The sequence below is a fragment of the Calypte anna genome, chromosome 11 (assembly GCF_003957555.1).
Source record: "Calypte anna isolate BGI_N300 chromosome 11, bCalAnn1_v1.p, whole genome shotgun sequence".
NCBI classification, from domain to species: Eukaryota; Metazoa; Chordata; class Aves; order Apodiformes; family Trochilidae; genus Calypte; species Calypte anna.
Window position 1 is genome coordinate 4,969,608 of NC_044257.1, and position 16,133 is coordinate 4,985,740.

The 16,133-nt window shown below is 38.0% G+C and overlaps 1 protein-coding gene across 1 annotated transcript in view; it reads right to left on the reverse strand.

The window, feature by feature from the left end:
• Positions 1–16,133, reverse strand: part of FTO (FTO alpha-ketoglutarate dependent dioxygenase) — a 222,272-nt gene that overhangs the window by 178,053 nt on the left and 28,086 nt on the right. The window contains exons 2-3 of the mRNA XM_030457999.1: positions 10,488–10,565; positions 7,174–7,831 (exon numbers count right to left, since the gene is read on the reverse strand). Of these exons, the coding sequence (XP_030313859.1) occupies positions 7,174–7,831; positions 10,488–10,565 (736 nt within the window). The remainder of the gene's footprint in view (positions 1–7,173; positions 7,832–10,487; positions 10,566–16,133) is intronic.

Below are 16,133 nucleotides of genomic sequence, written 5' to 3' on the forward strand. Positions count from 1 at the left end.
GAGCTAGCAAATACTCAGAAAAATCAATACTAAAGTCTTCAAGGGGCTTTCATATGTTCTGCCCTGTTCGGATAAATTGTAACTTAAGAAAAATGTTTTCTGAAAACTGCAACTAGGATGGCTTTCAAGGCATTTTTAATGCAATACATCATGGATATTATAAAAAGAGGTAACCTTTCTGGGTTAACTCTCTCTGCTACGCTGCCTTCCCCTTCACTTTGGCAGCAGCACTGTTCACAATATGGCACCAATAAAATATAGAACTACAATCAGAGACAGCAATTTCAATCAAAGTTTCCTGGGGTCTCCTCATAAATCCAGCACCTTTGGAATGTGCTCGTTAAAATGACTTATTTTTTGCAGTTTGATAAATTTTTTATTGCTTAAGTACAGAGTTCAAATGTAGCTCACAGTCTCCTTTTCTCTACATTCTCAATTATTGCACCTTATCATTATCAGCAGCAATTGAAATTGATTGCTCCTACCATGTTATTTTGGTAACAAATGGAGGCAAGTTGCTACTAGCTTTTAAATGCAAACTATTTTTAAAGTAAGAGAAAAAAAACCCACACAAAACCCTTAATATTTGTGGTGTCTCTAGATAGCACAAACTTGTACATAAAAATATGCAGCTATTAAATTCTTTATGTCACACCTCAAGCATGACTGAATGCTGTACACTCATTGATATAATTACAGTTCTTATTTAAGTGAAAACATTTGGATGCATCTAAACCATAGGTATTTAAGAGAAATTATGTGGATCTTGCAGACCACAGCAAGGTATTCTGTGTATACATGTTTTAAGGTGAACATTATTTATTTTGGAGTAGACCATACATAAATGTTCAGCTGTAGCTGTATTTAATGGAAATATAATACAACTACCTGCAAATTTGAATTCTGTTCAGTAAAGATTTATACAATTTGGCCTGCAAGGAGCCTTTTTGCTTGTGCATCACAAATGAAATGATCCAACCAGGTAAAAAGCTTACCCCAACATAACAAGAATATCACATGAAACCTCTAATTAGGGCAGAACCACAGAAGAGAGAATGTAACTGCAGAAAACTGGCTACAACATCAGGCTACATCATCTAGTTACAAAACTAGACAGCTCAAATTTCAGAGATGCTCCAGCTCTAGCACCTGATTTTATCAGTTTTAGGTCATCAATCAGTTCAGAATTACATGAAACTTATTTTCCTGGATCTAGTTTGGTTATTGTTCCACAGCACAGAAAGTAAAAGGAGCCTTGAAAAGTCTCTTTACTATCCAGCATCAAAATTTTCAAGAATACTTTAGAGTTTCTTGACATGCTCAAACCCAAATGCTCTCTAATCAAGTCAAATGCCAAATCATATCCTAAATGCAGTCTTAAAACAAATATGATTTCTTTGATGATGGAACCACTACCAACACATTGCCAAAACCTAGCAAGACTGTTAACACTGAACCTTATCAAATTCGTATTCATTTCTTAAGCCATATATATTTTTCTACAAACCATTTCTACCAACAAGCAATACTTCCACTACAATACTGACATAACAAACCATTTAATATAATTGTTCTCATCCTGTACCAATGTCTGCTCCATTAGTTTTATCCATTAAGCAGTAATAAAAGTGGATTAGTGGTCAACTACAAATTTAGACTGACTTAATTCTGAACAACTTTTGAGGTTTCAGGACTTTTATTTATGGTGAGGAAAACATACATCTGAAGTGAATCCCAATTATTTGTGTTTGACATGTCTGTAAAAATGAAATAGCTGTCATTTGTTTTAGTGCTAGGACACTGCTTCTAACATCACAGTGTAAAAAGACACAAAAGTATTTTCAGAAATGAAGCAAATATAAAAGCTCCTTGATAAAAGGTCATTATTGCTGCAACTTTGTTAAACCTTTTAATACTGGCCAGTGAAAGGAGCCAATTGCTTAGTACCCCAAGAGCTCTATACAGCAAGCAGGCCTTAAAGCAAGCAGACAAACATGATATTGTAAAGGATCTAGAGGAAACTACTTATCTAACCTCAAATGGAGTCTGTGGGAAATCCAGGTAAGAGGAGACATTTGCAGTGGGTACATTATTTTCCATCTCCCTTAAGTTGGTAAATGAAACCAGTCTCTACTTCAAAGAACATCTTTAGAATGAACTAGTGCTCTATTAAGCAATAAAACTTGCTACAAAACTTAAAAAGACCTGAGGGAAAAGTGTTCATTAGGAAATTTTCATGGATAACATCCAATTTCTGAAAATGCCCTTCTTCTACCACTATCTGGATTGCAATTCGCTTTTATAATTGGAGCAGGAAATAAAAATGGGTTATTAGCTTACTATATTAAAAACCCTAACATGTTTTTACCTTAATGCTCTCATGTGATATTTGCAATACTTTGATATGTGTAAGCTTACACACTACTAAAAACCCTAAATGGCTCTAAATTTAGAATTACTATTTTGTGGTAAATTCTGAAAATAAATTAAAATTCATTCCAAATAGTGTTAGTGACAGTGTAATTGTGAACACTTTCTGTAACATACTCAGTTCTGCATGTGCACCATGACCACCACTCATGTACTTTCATGCAGTATACACATTAAAAGGAAATTGCCCAAATTTTTGAGGGTCTATTCTTATCACTTGACGACTTAATTTTCCCTCAGTGTTATGTAATGCATTTTATTTTAATGTAAATAAAATACTATTCAGATGAGCATAAGGCAAAATATCTACCTTATTTTGTTGTTAGAAATGTACCATATTTGAAGTTGCTTTGACACTGGAAAGAAGAAAGTAACCACTGATACTAATTAGTGTATCAGCTTCTTCCAATATCTTTTTGTTGCTCTCAAATGTCTTTTCAGACATATTTAAAATTGCTGCTATTATAATTAATACTGATCAAAGTTTTGAACATGAAATTTTCATTATGACATCAAACACTATACAAGCAAACAAGAAAATCAAGTTGTGTCAACTACAGTGGTATCTGTTTCAATACTATTTAACCAACTAAGTAGGTACCAAATAAATGATGATATAAAAATGCAAATTTTAAAAAAACCCATAGAATCTGAGCTGTGTCAGACTCTAAGCAGTCTGACAAACAGCTGCCACAACACAGTTAAGCAGTGAGACTGCTTAACTCCTCAGGCTCCTGCTGCTCACAATCTGATTCTGCATTTCTGGCAGGAGAGACTGGTGCTCACCATGAAACTGGAAGCTCAAGCTTCCTCCTAAGGGGCTGCCACAGATCTTCAGTGGGTGGAGTATCAGAGACCTGTGAGAATTTGAGGCATGGAGAGATGACAAAAAAAAACCACCTGCTAGACCCAGCAGAAGAGTGAATCAAGCTAGTTTTGACAAAAATCAATATGCTTAATTTATTTTTTAATTTTCCACAGAATCAATGTTTTCTCCCAGAATATTCCTAATCTATCTACTTGACATCTTCTACAGAAAAGCTATTCTATCAAAAAAATCCTTACCAAATCAGGATTTTATCTGTATGCTATAATGATTCTGGGATAGTCTTTATACACTACAGGGCGAATTCAATGCTAATTCAATACTAGCTCAATTAATGGAATAAGTACTAATAAAAACACTGGTTTAAAAAGCAAATATTCATATGGAAAATGGGACGAGGAACCAAGATACAATTACACAGAATCACAATCATTTGGGTTGGAAAGGGCCTCTGAGATCATCAAGTCCAACCCTTAATCCACAACTGCTGTGGTTCCCAGCCCATGGCACTGAGTGCCACATCAGTCTCTATAAAACCTCCAGGGACAGAGAACCCACCACCTCCCTGGGCAGCCCATTCCAATGCCTGATCACCCTCTCTGTAAAGAATTCCTTCCTAATATCCAACCTAACCCTCTCCTGGCAGAGTTTAAGCCCATGCCCTCTTGTCTTGCTGAGAGTTGCCTGGGAAAAGAGCCCAACCCCCCCCTGGCTCCAACCTCCTTTCAGGGAGTTGGAGAGAGTGATGAGGTCTCCCCTGAGCCTCCTCTTCTCCAGCCTCAACACCCCCAGCTCCCTCAGCCTCACCTCACAGGAATTCTGCTGGATCCCTTCACAGCCTCCTTGCTCTTCTCTGGACCTGCTCCAGCACCTCAATCTCCCTTCCTGAGCTGAGGGGCCCAGAACTGGACACAGGACTCAAGCTGTGGCCTCACCAGGGCTGAGTCCAGGGGCAGAATCCCTTCCCTGGACCTGCTGGCCACACTGTTCCTGAGAGAGCCCAGGATGCCATTGGCCTTCTTGGCTACTTGGGCACACTGCTGGCTCCTGTTCAGCTTCCTGTCAGTCCAGACTCCCAGGTCCCTTTCTGCCACTCTGTGCCCAGCCTGGAGCTCCCCATGGGGTTGTTGTGGCCAAAGTGCAGGACCCAGCACTTGGCCGTGTTGAACCTCATCCCATTGGAATCAGCCCAACTCTCCAGTCTGTCCAGGTCCCTCTGCAGAGCCCTCCTGCCTTCCAGCTGATCCACACTCCCACCTCCCACCCCCCCAGCTTAGTGTCAACTGAGAATTTGCTAATGGTGGACTCAATCCCCTCATCTAGATCATCCATGAAGATATCAAACAGAACTGAGCCCAGCACTGATCCCTGGGGGACACCACAGCCACCAATTGGATCAGCACCGCTCTCTGGTGGCCTCCAGCAGTTCCTAACCCAGCACAGAGTGCTCCTGCCTGAGCCCTGGGCTGACAGCTTTTTCAGGATAATTCTATGAAGATTCAGCAACAATCTGTAAAAAGGTGGAGCTTCATGCTTCAGCATTTTCACACAAGTACCTGAAGTCACTTAGGTAATAATTCTATATTCATAAGCTATAAACAGACCCCATTGTCCTCAGTCTATAAAAAAGTCAACTGACTATTAATAAAGCTTCAGTTTAGGGATATGAAATGACAACCACAACACAGATTCAAGTGAAGGACTTTCACATACTATAGGACATTTCCTCATGACAATCAGGAGCCTTACCAGACACCTTAAACTCCCTCTAAATTCATGAAGCCAACTTCAGCCATAATCATAAGCCATACAGTGGAATTCAGTCTGAATCTGACTTAGATCTGACCTCACAAATAATTTTCTTCACACCCCTACCCCTCAAAAAAAGCATCTTTTGCACTATCCCCAGCTACACGGAGGTTTTAATATTGCCACGTGCTGCCAAGACATTCCTCTCCCCAATATATAATCAAATTTCAATTTGATCAAAACTTGCAGAATTACAGCAAAAATACAAAACCAAAAATACAAAAATTTCAGGCAATAATTTAAAGGATTTGTTTTTAAATGTAAGTAAAAGAATAACATCTATTGACTGCAAAGCTCTTAGCTTAAGTTTCCAGGTCTATTTTTAAATCCTTCAGGAAGAATGTAATAACTTCAGGGCTCAAGTGTGTTTATGAAAAAAATTTTGTATTTTGCAAAAATATTAATTACCCATAGACATGATAATAACTTGTGGTCTAAATATATCAAATATTTCTTTCGACCCTCATCAGTCAACTCTTAAACAGATTTGCAGTGGTTTTAAAACAGAATAGTTTTTACCTAACTTGTTGAACTTGAAGAAACAAAACAAGTGACAAGTTATGAATATACATAGCGGCTTTCTTTTTGTTAATTTATAGCTCTCTGAACTTAAAGGAACTCATTTTTCCCCTCCACAAGCAAGTTCTATGTAAAAGTAACAGGGTTTTAAGCATATTACAATAAATTCACACATACACCTCTTACTTCAAGTTCATGTTTATGTTTCTTTAACTTTAAATCTTACTGAAAAAATATTTATCTACACTTCTACTGAAAAAAAACTCCAAACATTTACCAGACATAAAATACCACTGTTTTTGGCAAATAAATAAAAAAACATTCACAAAAAAATAACACTTCTTCTGGTCAGGGAATCTCTTCCATTCAGTTTGCTAAGCAAGCTGATATTTTAAGTCCAGGAAAATGTACTTAAGGTTCTTTCAGAAGAACGTTAAGTACCAAAGTAACCCACAGTTTCACAACTAGTAAGAAAAACTAAAACAAAACAGCTTATTACAAAAATAATAAGAGCAGGGATATGAAAGTAAAAGCTATTATTTTTACATCATTCTCTTTAGCCAAAACCTATTTAAGTCAATGTGAATTCTTCTCATATTTTGGTGCAAACATCAAAGGATTTTTGGAAGGACCAAAGATCAGTTGTATGTTATGAAACATCATGGAACACTTGCAAATTCAATCAAGTGTCTAAATTCCAATCTTATATTTCAAAACTGGAAGGCATTAAAAAAAATGCAAGGGTTTGTTCAAAAAAATTTAGGGAGAAAAATATACAAAACCCCTCACATCTGTTCTTAAATAAAGGTAAGAATGGCAAAGGCACTTAAAAAGATTTTATCAGTCTTAACTAAACTTTCCCTGCCCAAAACTGTATCTAAGTGGTTCTGAAGTAACTGGGAGCTTGCACAGCCTTTCAGACAACAGGTCTTCTAATGGGAAACTTTCACCCTTCCCAAATACAGAAATGTTGGCAAATCCTCTGCAAAACAGCAGTACAGCATGCCAAGACAAGATGTATATACTTCCAAGTAAATGCAGTAACACTTCCATACAAAAAAAACCAAAACAAACCAACCATCTTTCCAAAGAAAGCAGAGACGTAAAATCAGCATAAAGCAGAAGCCAGTCTGTATATTATAAGTAACACAATAAAGACAGTGATCTCAGCTGCAATTGCAACCGCAACGGTGGTTCAAGGGTTGGACTCGATCTCTGAGGTCCCTTCCAACCCAGCCAATTCTATGATTCTATGATTTTACAAGATAGAAAGTCTGCACGTGTCACCCTGCAGTAAGTTTTTGACAGATTCTGATTCCTGGTCCTTAGTCAGAGTTAACCATACCAAATTTTTAAATCTACTTAGAGAACAACTGATAAGCCAGGTGCAGTAAACACAGCTTTATATTTTGTCCAGGTTTTAGTAGAAGACAGGGCTTAAATAGAGAAAATACTACAATGTGGAAAGCATGTGACAAACCTAGGAGAGTGTGCAGGTGTGCTTATGTACACACACAAGGAAACACAGAGCAGCTTCAAGGATTTAAGATTGTTTTATCACTAATCAACCCATAGCTCCCATCACTCACCTTCACAGCTGTAACTGTACACAGCCACAGTTGACCTTTCAACCAGATTCTCATCATGGTGCCAGCTCACAGCCATGCTCCCCATTCCAAAATAAGGTTCTTGTTTCAAGTACAGCATTTGCAGTGGATCCATATAATTCAATAAAGTCAAGTTAAAAGAGGTTCTGTGCTTTAGACTCCCGTAGTCATCCTCTGGTACAGAACTGCTTTGATCTTTTGAAACAGACCCTTTCTCCTGAAGAGAAATACCAAAATTTTGCTCCCTATCTGTTACAGTAGTATCTTTAATTTCTTTGGTCTCAGGCAAATTTTGCCCTTGTAATGCCTTGATTGCTTCAATATGCAAGTACTCATTAAGTCTGATTAATGCTTTACAAGCATCATGTATCTGAGGACTGCAATACTTTATATCATAACCTTCAGTAGGCCAAGGAACTGTAAATAATCTTGTGTTCAAGTACTTGTAAGTGCATCCTGGCTTCCCAATTAGTATACGGGACACTGGGGTAATAAAATCTTTTTCTTTGATCCTTACAAGATCTTGAAAGAAACAATTGTGTTTTCGCAAGGTCAGAAAGCCCTCTTGTACCATTTGGTGGAGCTCTTCAGGTACTGCATCAGATTTTCTGAAAATCAGCTTTGAATATTTGGTCTTCCACTACAGAAGGAAACAAACCACAAGAACAAGAAGAGGAAAAGAATTACTCTTTTTACAGGAAGCAAAGTATTTCATATAGCCAAGAATAGGCAACATTTGACAGGTTATCAGGCATGAGTTGGTGTCTTGGGTTAGGGCAGTGTTTTGGAAGCAGTGGTAGCCACAGGAGGGGCTCCTGTGAGAAGCTGCTGGAAGGTCCCCCAACTCCAATCCCTGTCCCATCTCTGCCCAACAGCAATGGGAAGCTGATGTGTCTCTTCAAGTAACAAACAGGGGAAAGAAAATGGCAAAAAAATATGAAAAAAGAGACCTGAAGAGCAGTGAGAGGATCCTGACCTAGTGTAATCTTTTCTTTGGGTCATCAACACACAAAAGCAAAAGCTTGACCAAGCAAAACAAAACAGTGTGCAGGTTGGGTGCACAGCAAAGAATGCTGACTTAAGACTTTACTTATTACACTCTATCCAGCAGTATGTGTTTAAGGTTTGAGAGGCTCTTGCAAGCCCACAAATCATGATAGATTTTTTTCACTGCATGATTTGAGGGAATCATGGTGCACAACAGCCTTAGAGCAACCAAGGTAGTCCTACCTGGGAAGGCAAAAAGGGGTCTGCTCTGGTAAATGATGTTTTTCTCCACTGAAGACACAGGAGGAGCAGCAGGAAGCCTGCACACCAGCCAGAAAAGTCCCCAGAAGGCTCTCTTGGTACCAAGTACCATGGGTCAGAATGCTGTGATTGGTCCTTTTAGGTCCATCCTTTTTAGGCCCATCCTCTCCTCCCACAAGCTCAGCTGCTCCTCATTGTAATTGCCACATCAACAGCCTGGCAGCTGCTGGTGGTTTCCCAAATAGCTTTTTTTCTATCCTGGTTCTCCCAAATCAGGGCAGTCAAGAGCATGGTGAAGGAACAGATGCCAGTATTTGTTACTTGATTTTCTCATTACAATATAGTGCACAAACTGTGGGTATGTACCAGTGGTGTGCAACCAGAGAGCATCATCAGAGCAAACTTTAAAAAAATAAATAAAAGTGAGGACTCTGGCAGAAATCAATAAAACATATAAAGCTCCCTTGATGAACTGGAGGAGGTGCCCTGCTACACCTCCTGTGCACAAGGAGGGAAGGACTGGTGGGGGATGTAGTGGTTGGGGATTGTCTTGGTTGCAAAGACCTTTCTGTCTCATTCTAAATGAATTCTAAAGGGCTACATGATAAACTAAAATAGTTTTAAATAACAACAATCGTATTTTGCAAAAATAACAAATGAAAACAAACTTTTAAAAAGGACCAAAACTCTGCCATACTGCACCTCAAAATAGTTCTTGACATTCTGGTCCTCCCTATTCTCACAGCCAATTAAGTCTTCTATTTTATATAAAAGTTCCCCTTTCACATAGAAGAAAATTCACCAATCTGCTTTTCTTCCCATCTCCCCACCTGTAATATCCTTTTTCCTCCTATCCCCTTCTGACCATACAAACTCTGGTGTTCAACTGGAGTTCAGAATCCAGCAGGGTGTAAAGGCAGCAACTCCCAGCAAGGCATAATGCTGCTAATCTGCTGCACTTTGCTTTGTATGCAAAATGCTGCTTCCCACTCCAGGAAGGCTTGGAGAATTTTATTTTGTTCATCTGGTTTTCTTAGGAAGTGAGAACCACATAATCACACCTTGCATTGATTGCCTGTAAATCTGTTTTAACTACTGCTGAGACTGTTTGGCAAACTTGACAAAGGCTAAAGACTCAGTTCTTAAATAGACTAAATTCCTATGTATTTCATTAAAATTAATAGATAAATAAAAGAAATGGATGCAAACCAGTGCCCTTGGTAAGGGAATGGCTGCAATGTGAGCCTATCAGGTATCAATTAGCACATGTGGAGCTCCAAAGGACCCACCACATCTCTTCTTTTCTCCAGAAATTAGTTGCTAGCATGGGGAAAAGGTAGATACAGATCATTTTGTGTGGAAAAAAAAATAAGCTGCAATCTGAAGGCATTAGGGAACGGGATAAGAGCACATGGATGCACAAACTGATCTATCAAAACTTTCACTCACATATCAGCTTATGTACAAAGTGCTTTTTAAAGAAAGAAAACAAATAAAAGCCATCAGCACTCAAGCACCACACTGACCTATGATCCACCTGTGGGCTCCTCCTGGCACAATTCCAGACATCTGTACTTGTACCATCTACTTCTAAGACAGATTCAAACCTGCCTTTCAGGTAATGAATTTTAAAATCCAGAAATTGAGCCTTTACAAAGCACAAACCAGGCTGTAAATCAGTATGCACGTTTGCTATGGTATGAAAACAGATATTTGCATCATAACATTTGGTTATCCTACAACACTGAGACAGCTTTAAAGGGACATTTGTTTCCATTAAAGAGGAGCATAAAAGGATGTCTATTCTAAAAACAATGACGACCCATAATAAATCTTAGTTTATCTATAAACCTTGCCACCATTTCTTCTGACTTTTTACAGCTTCAGTACCACCTGAAGAACATTAACTTTATCAGCTTTTGGGATACTGCTTTTATTTCAGATTTTACAGTGCCTCTTTCAAGAGAGATTGATTTGTTTATTTGTTGTTCAGTACAAACAGCCATTGCAGTTAAAAACAAGTTAAACAGTTAAAAGAAATACATTACCAACTGATGGAAATCAGCATCTGCTGGTGTCATATATGGAAGTCTATTCTCTCCAAGTTGTTCAAGAAGCTTTTTTTTCTGTTTTGGAGTAAAATTGAAACAGAAAATTAGACTGAAAACCAAGATATAAACAGACAACTATAAACCTAGTTGTATTAAAAAGACAAACATGACTTTTTATTCAATTTTGCATATTTACATGCAATTATTTCTCTTTCTACCTTCTATTCTGGAAAATTAAATATGGAAAAACGTATCAGTCAAAGTAAAATAAAACCAGGTTATTCTCACTTAGCCATCTCCACACCCACACTCTGCTGATTACCAACTCTCAGCAAGGCTGAGAAACCCAGCACTGAAATGTAGGAACCAGAAATGTCTTCAGGTTTCAAGTTTTCTTTAGGAATGGGCTATTGGGATGTTGACATGAAGCCATTGCTGAAACCCAGCCTATTGCAACTTCAGATTAAGACAGCAGAAAATGCCATGCTGATTTGCTGCATATCCTAACACACTAACACCTCTCTGTTACAAAAAAGCTTTCTGCAGTTTTATTACAGGCAATCACTGAAAACATCAGACTGGCTTTGTTATCTGTAAGATGAATCATATTAGACTGCAGGAAAAAAATTAATGTATTTCAACATGAGCTCATCTGTAGAAAAAAAAAAAAGGTGATAAGAAGAGAGATTCTGACAATATCTCTGTCAAGTACCAGCCTCTTGGCAAAAAGCACACAACATTAAAATGCACTCTTGTGTATAGGCAGTACAAGCTCACATTTGATTGTCAGATCTGGCTAAGTGCCTCTCTTCAGCTTGATGTACAGACTAATACACACAGCTGGGTGGTATAACACACTGCTCATCTCTTATGGAAGAAGCTGTCACACAGATGTCAAAAGCATCAAGCTACTCACAAATACCTCCAAAAAGTAAGAAAACAAACAAACAAATAGAAAAACTATAAAATCCCCCCATCAACAGCATACCTGAAGATCTGGCTACACCAGCTGGATGCTGTGTAAGCCTAAGCCCTGCTGCATGAGCACTCTTTCTATGCTCTTCCAACACATAAACCCATTAAGAAATATTTTAGTTGGCCTTTATTTCAAGGTATCAGGCACCTTTTAAAGCACTTGTCTCAATCTGACCTGGAGCTTTTAAAAAATTATGAGCAGTATAACATTTTAGTCAGGTACCAGTGTTATGCTCCTTCCACTTTAAAAGCCAATATGGTTCTGGTGCATACACTAGCAATGCAAATTCATGAAGGACAATATTAGATGAACCACTCCTAGAATCTCATCATGCACTTTGCACTGCTCAAGAAACCATGAGAGTGCTGTACCAGGGCCTCTAGAAAGATCAAAGTGTCTGCAAACATCTTCCTTTGCAGGCTGCTGTGCATCTGCTACATTTGACCAGAAAAACTGGAATGAGTATCAGAAACAGCAAAAACAGGCACATTCCCAAGCTCTGAGGAGATGCAAACAACCTTTTAATCTGCCATTTTTTACTTAATTTCACCACAGCATTACAAAGAATGAAGCACAAGACTCACCACATGCCATGGAAAAGATACATAGAAGAAGACAATTCAAACAAGAACTGAGCATGTCATTAACTTCTTGCTTTCTTTTAACAATTTACTATTTACAAATACTTCATATACACATCACACAAGGGAACAACCATTTCCAGTACTCTGTAGATGGCTGAGAACTGGATGGGCTCTTCCATCAACCTTTAAGACAAGAAAACATCATAACCAGCAAAATCATTCTGTGCACTCACATCCACTCTTCCCTGCAAAATAATTGAATTTTCTAATTCACTATTGTGACCTAAGGTCCCACCTAATGTTGCTTTTATTTCATCAGTCCAGTGATTTATTTTTTTTTATAAAACCAAGATTGGAAAAGACTTTCATTTTTACTTCCCTCTATCCCCAGCAATCTTACAGAAACAGACGTAAAATAAAGTGGAACATTTTATGTAGGTTGAATTCTACCTATCAGGTCTAGATCTGATATCTGATAAATAATATTATTGGGGCTAAAGGAAGAAATACTACACTGCTACAGGGAAGAGTGCAGAGAGAAGGCTTACTTGCTTTGAAACATCATCTCTACTTGGCCAACAAAAGTCCTTCTGCCTTAACTCCTTTCATTTTAAGTTCTCAAAACAGTGGCAAATTTTTTCATCCTAAAATGTTTTGCTGACTGCTTGCTACAGTTCCCACACTTCTGAGAAGACTGACTCAGGACCAGAACCAGTAACACATAGACACTTAGGTCTTTGTCTTCAATGCAACCCAGTGTGTTTGCAGAAATGTCTTGGGCCAGCTCCTACAAAGAGTCACTCTGTCCAAAGCAGAAGGAAGTATAATCTCCATCTTTAATAATGTTTTTACTAACAGCCTTTGGTTTTCCAAAATGTTATCAGGTTTATCAAGGTACTGTGAGGATGCATATTGTCTTGAAAGAAAGATCTGAATCACAAGTTCAGATGCAAACTTCTGATTTTCCAAAAATAGAAATTTTTTGTCTTTTAGCTTCTTCCCCTCGTAAGAATGTACATTAGATCATCAAAGCCTGTGCTTCTTTCATTCTTTTTGTCTGTTCATTTTGCTGTGTGGTTGTTTTTTGATTATTTTTTTTTAATGAACTACAGTAAAATGGTGAATTCTTTCAAGTCATGAAGCAAGAAAAGGGACAGAGCTCTGAATTGAGAGCTCAGTGACTTAATGAGGGAGGAAGATGAAATACTTCACATAAGTAAAAATTGTGATGCAATACTAATACCCATATAGGAAAAAGCCATCACGTCACAGGAACTTCCACAACCTTTATCTCCTAACATTCTTTCAGATACTTTTAAAAAGTTAAAACAGAAATCAACTTTAGGATAGTTACTTATGGCAGGAATGTGATTTTGAAGTTGATATTTGGTTAAACTACCAGGCTTTCCACGTGTGAGCTATTAAAACTTTATAGCAACTGAGATCATTCAAGTGGCTCACTAAAACCAGTTATGTCAGAAGTGAACCTAAAGTAATAAAAAATATACTCTCTATGTACTACTACAGCTTTTATTTCTCCATTATCATATGTATTAGATATCAGAAATTATTACCTTCAGATTATTTCTATCAACTCCACTCATGAAAAGATCTTAAAAGACCACCTGATTTTACAGCATCATTGAAAGTTGTTTTTCCAGGCTATCCTTCATTACACTCAAGTCTTACCAAAAGCTATTAAAATTATCTATGACTCTAACAGTATTTATTAGCCCATAACTGCATTTCACAAGTATTCTAGAATTAAGTATGCTGGTTATTTAATATAACCATTGTGCACCTCACTCTCCCCTTGAACAAACCAGTCCATTTACAGAAGTAGTAGATGCAGTTAAAGAGATCCAGGTCAAGAAAAAACTGCAAAATGAGCAATCTTCTGTAATGCAAAGAGCTCAGGTCTAAAATCAGTATTTGTAATAGATGCCTAGGAGACTGATCCCCTTTCCTGCACAGGTCCTGTTTGCCTTTGCCTACTAATTTCAACCCCTCTTACCCTTTCTCACACATCAACATGCTCAGATTTTGGTACACACACACAGTGCAGTCATGCATATGCACAACATACTTGACAGATGTAACTGAAATAAGAGTTAATTTATGCACTGCAGCATCTTAGCAATGTGTGAAACATGTCTTAGCTAAAGGTATCCACTCTCTCCCTGCCTTGATGTGTTGAGGCCCCTTAATTGTTGTTTTAACCTACAGGAACATTGCTCCTTTGGCCAGTGGATGTTAATGGAACAGAACCAGTCATTTTCTCACCCAGCTGAGTGTAGATTTGTCACACATGGATTAGCACCTTAAGTAATTATAATAAAAATGGGAAATTATAAACAATCTAAAACACAGCCACTTCTTGCAGACAAAATGCCCCCATGCCTTCTCAATATACCTGTCAATAAACTACTACAACCACTGCACACACCTTTACACCATCATTAATTTCTTTCACTGCCTATGTGTGCATCTCCTCTGAGCAGCTCCAGTTGCTGAAAGGATCAGCTGTTTACAGGTGAGAAGTAAGAACATCACACTTAGCTCACAAACCATGAGGTTTCAATTAGATCTCCAGTTCTTTGTGATTCCTCTTATACACAGACAGAAGAGCTTACATCTAAAAAACCACTCAAACTGATGGATACCCTTAGATCAATGTGTTTCTGAATCTCAAGCAATAAGTAAGGGCACTGGGCCATTTCTTTGTGCCATTATTTGCATCGTTTCACTGAAAAATAGCCACTAGTTGCTGAGAAACTACATTTTTCAAGTGAAGGAGCTCTTAACCAGCTCACCCCCAATGAGTCAGCAGAGGGAAACCTTAGGGACTGCCACCAGTAAGTGATGGTGCAGGATATGGCAAAGAACACTCCTACACACAGGGTGATCCCAAGAAACTAAGTGGGTTTCTCCAGCTGTGAATACTAAGCACCACACCATTAATGTGAAAGATTCTATAAAGATTAAAAACAAATAAAACCACAGATTATAACAAGGGTTACTGGTGAAATAAGAACACATTTGACATTGCTGCCTGCAGACCTCTCATGCTCTAATGCCACTAAGGACTTCCTGATGTTGTGTAATGTATATTGAAGTTTTTTACCAGGATGTAGGGCACTAAAGCTGTAGAACCCTTAGGAGCTGCATACTAATGCATATAAATGGCAAATAGACTAAATGGTGCTGTTTCTGCTTGAATGACCCAAGGAAACACAAAGAACTGTTAAGAACCACCAGAAGCACTGCACATCTGCAATCTGGAATTGCACAACCTTCACTGGGGTTTAGTATCTCATCTGTGTCACAAGAGCTAACTCACTGACCTACAACCAGAGGGACCTCCAGGATGAAAACCCAAGGTTTGACACAGCTTGAGATGCAGAATCACAACTTCTTTGAAAGTCTTCTAACTTCTGCAGATGTAGACAAAGAACTTTCAGACATAAACATACAAGTAGGTCACACTATTGGAGGTTTTTGGAACCACCTGCAAGATTAAATACACAATTAGTAGTTCTCTTGCAGATTTTCACCATTTCCAGAAAATAAATGAACCTTTAAGGATTTCTGGTCTAAATATATTTTGATAGATAGCAGTAGAAGCACCCAATGTGTAATAAGATTACTTGAAGGGGGGGAAGACGGGGAAGGTATAAAATTTTAAGCATTAAAACTTGACCCAGAAGAAACAGCAGTCAACACTAAAGTGAAAATAAAATGCATACTTGAAAAAATAGATATTTCCTTAAATACTAAAGTTTAACTTCAAGGGGGGTTTTCAAGTCCCTCTGGTAACACTTCTGAAGACAGTGCTAATGTAGAAAGAGGAGGTGTTAAGTGCAAATGCTTGTGCCATGCAGTCAGCTACAAGGAAGATCAATAAGGAGTTAGAGCATTAAATTTCACATACTGGAACTGTCATGCCCATTACACAGCATTTTAACATCTTCGGAGGCCATTACAAAATTATTGACTCTTGGTATCTTTTGCAGAACTAAATTATTTTCCAGATATTTTATTAGCACAATAAGCACTTTGAATGTATAAAAACCACTTACAAAC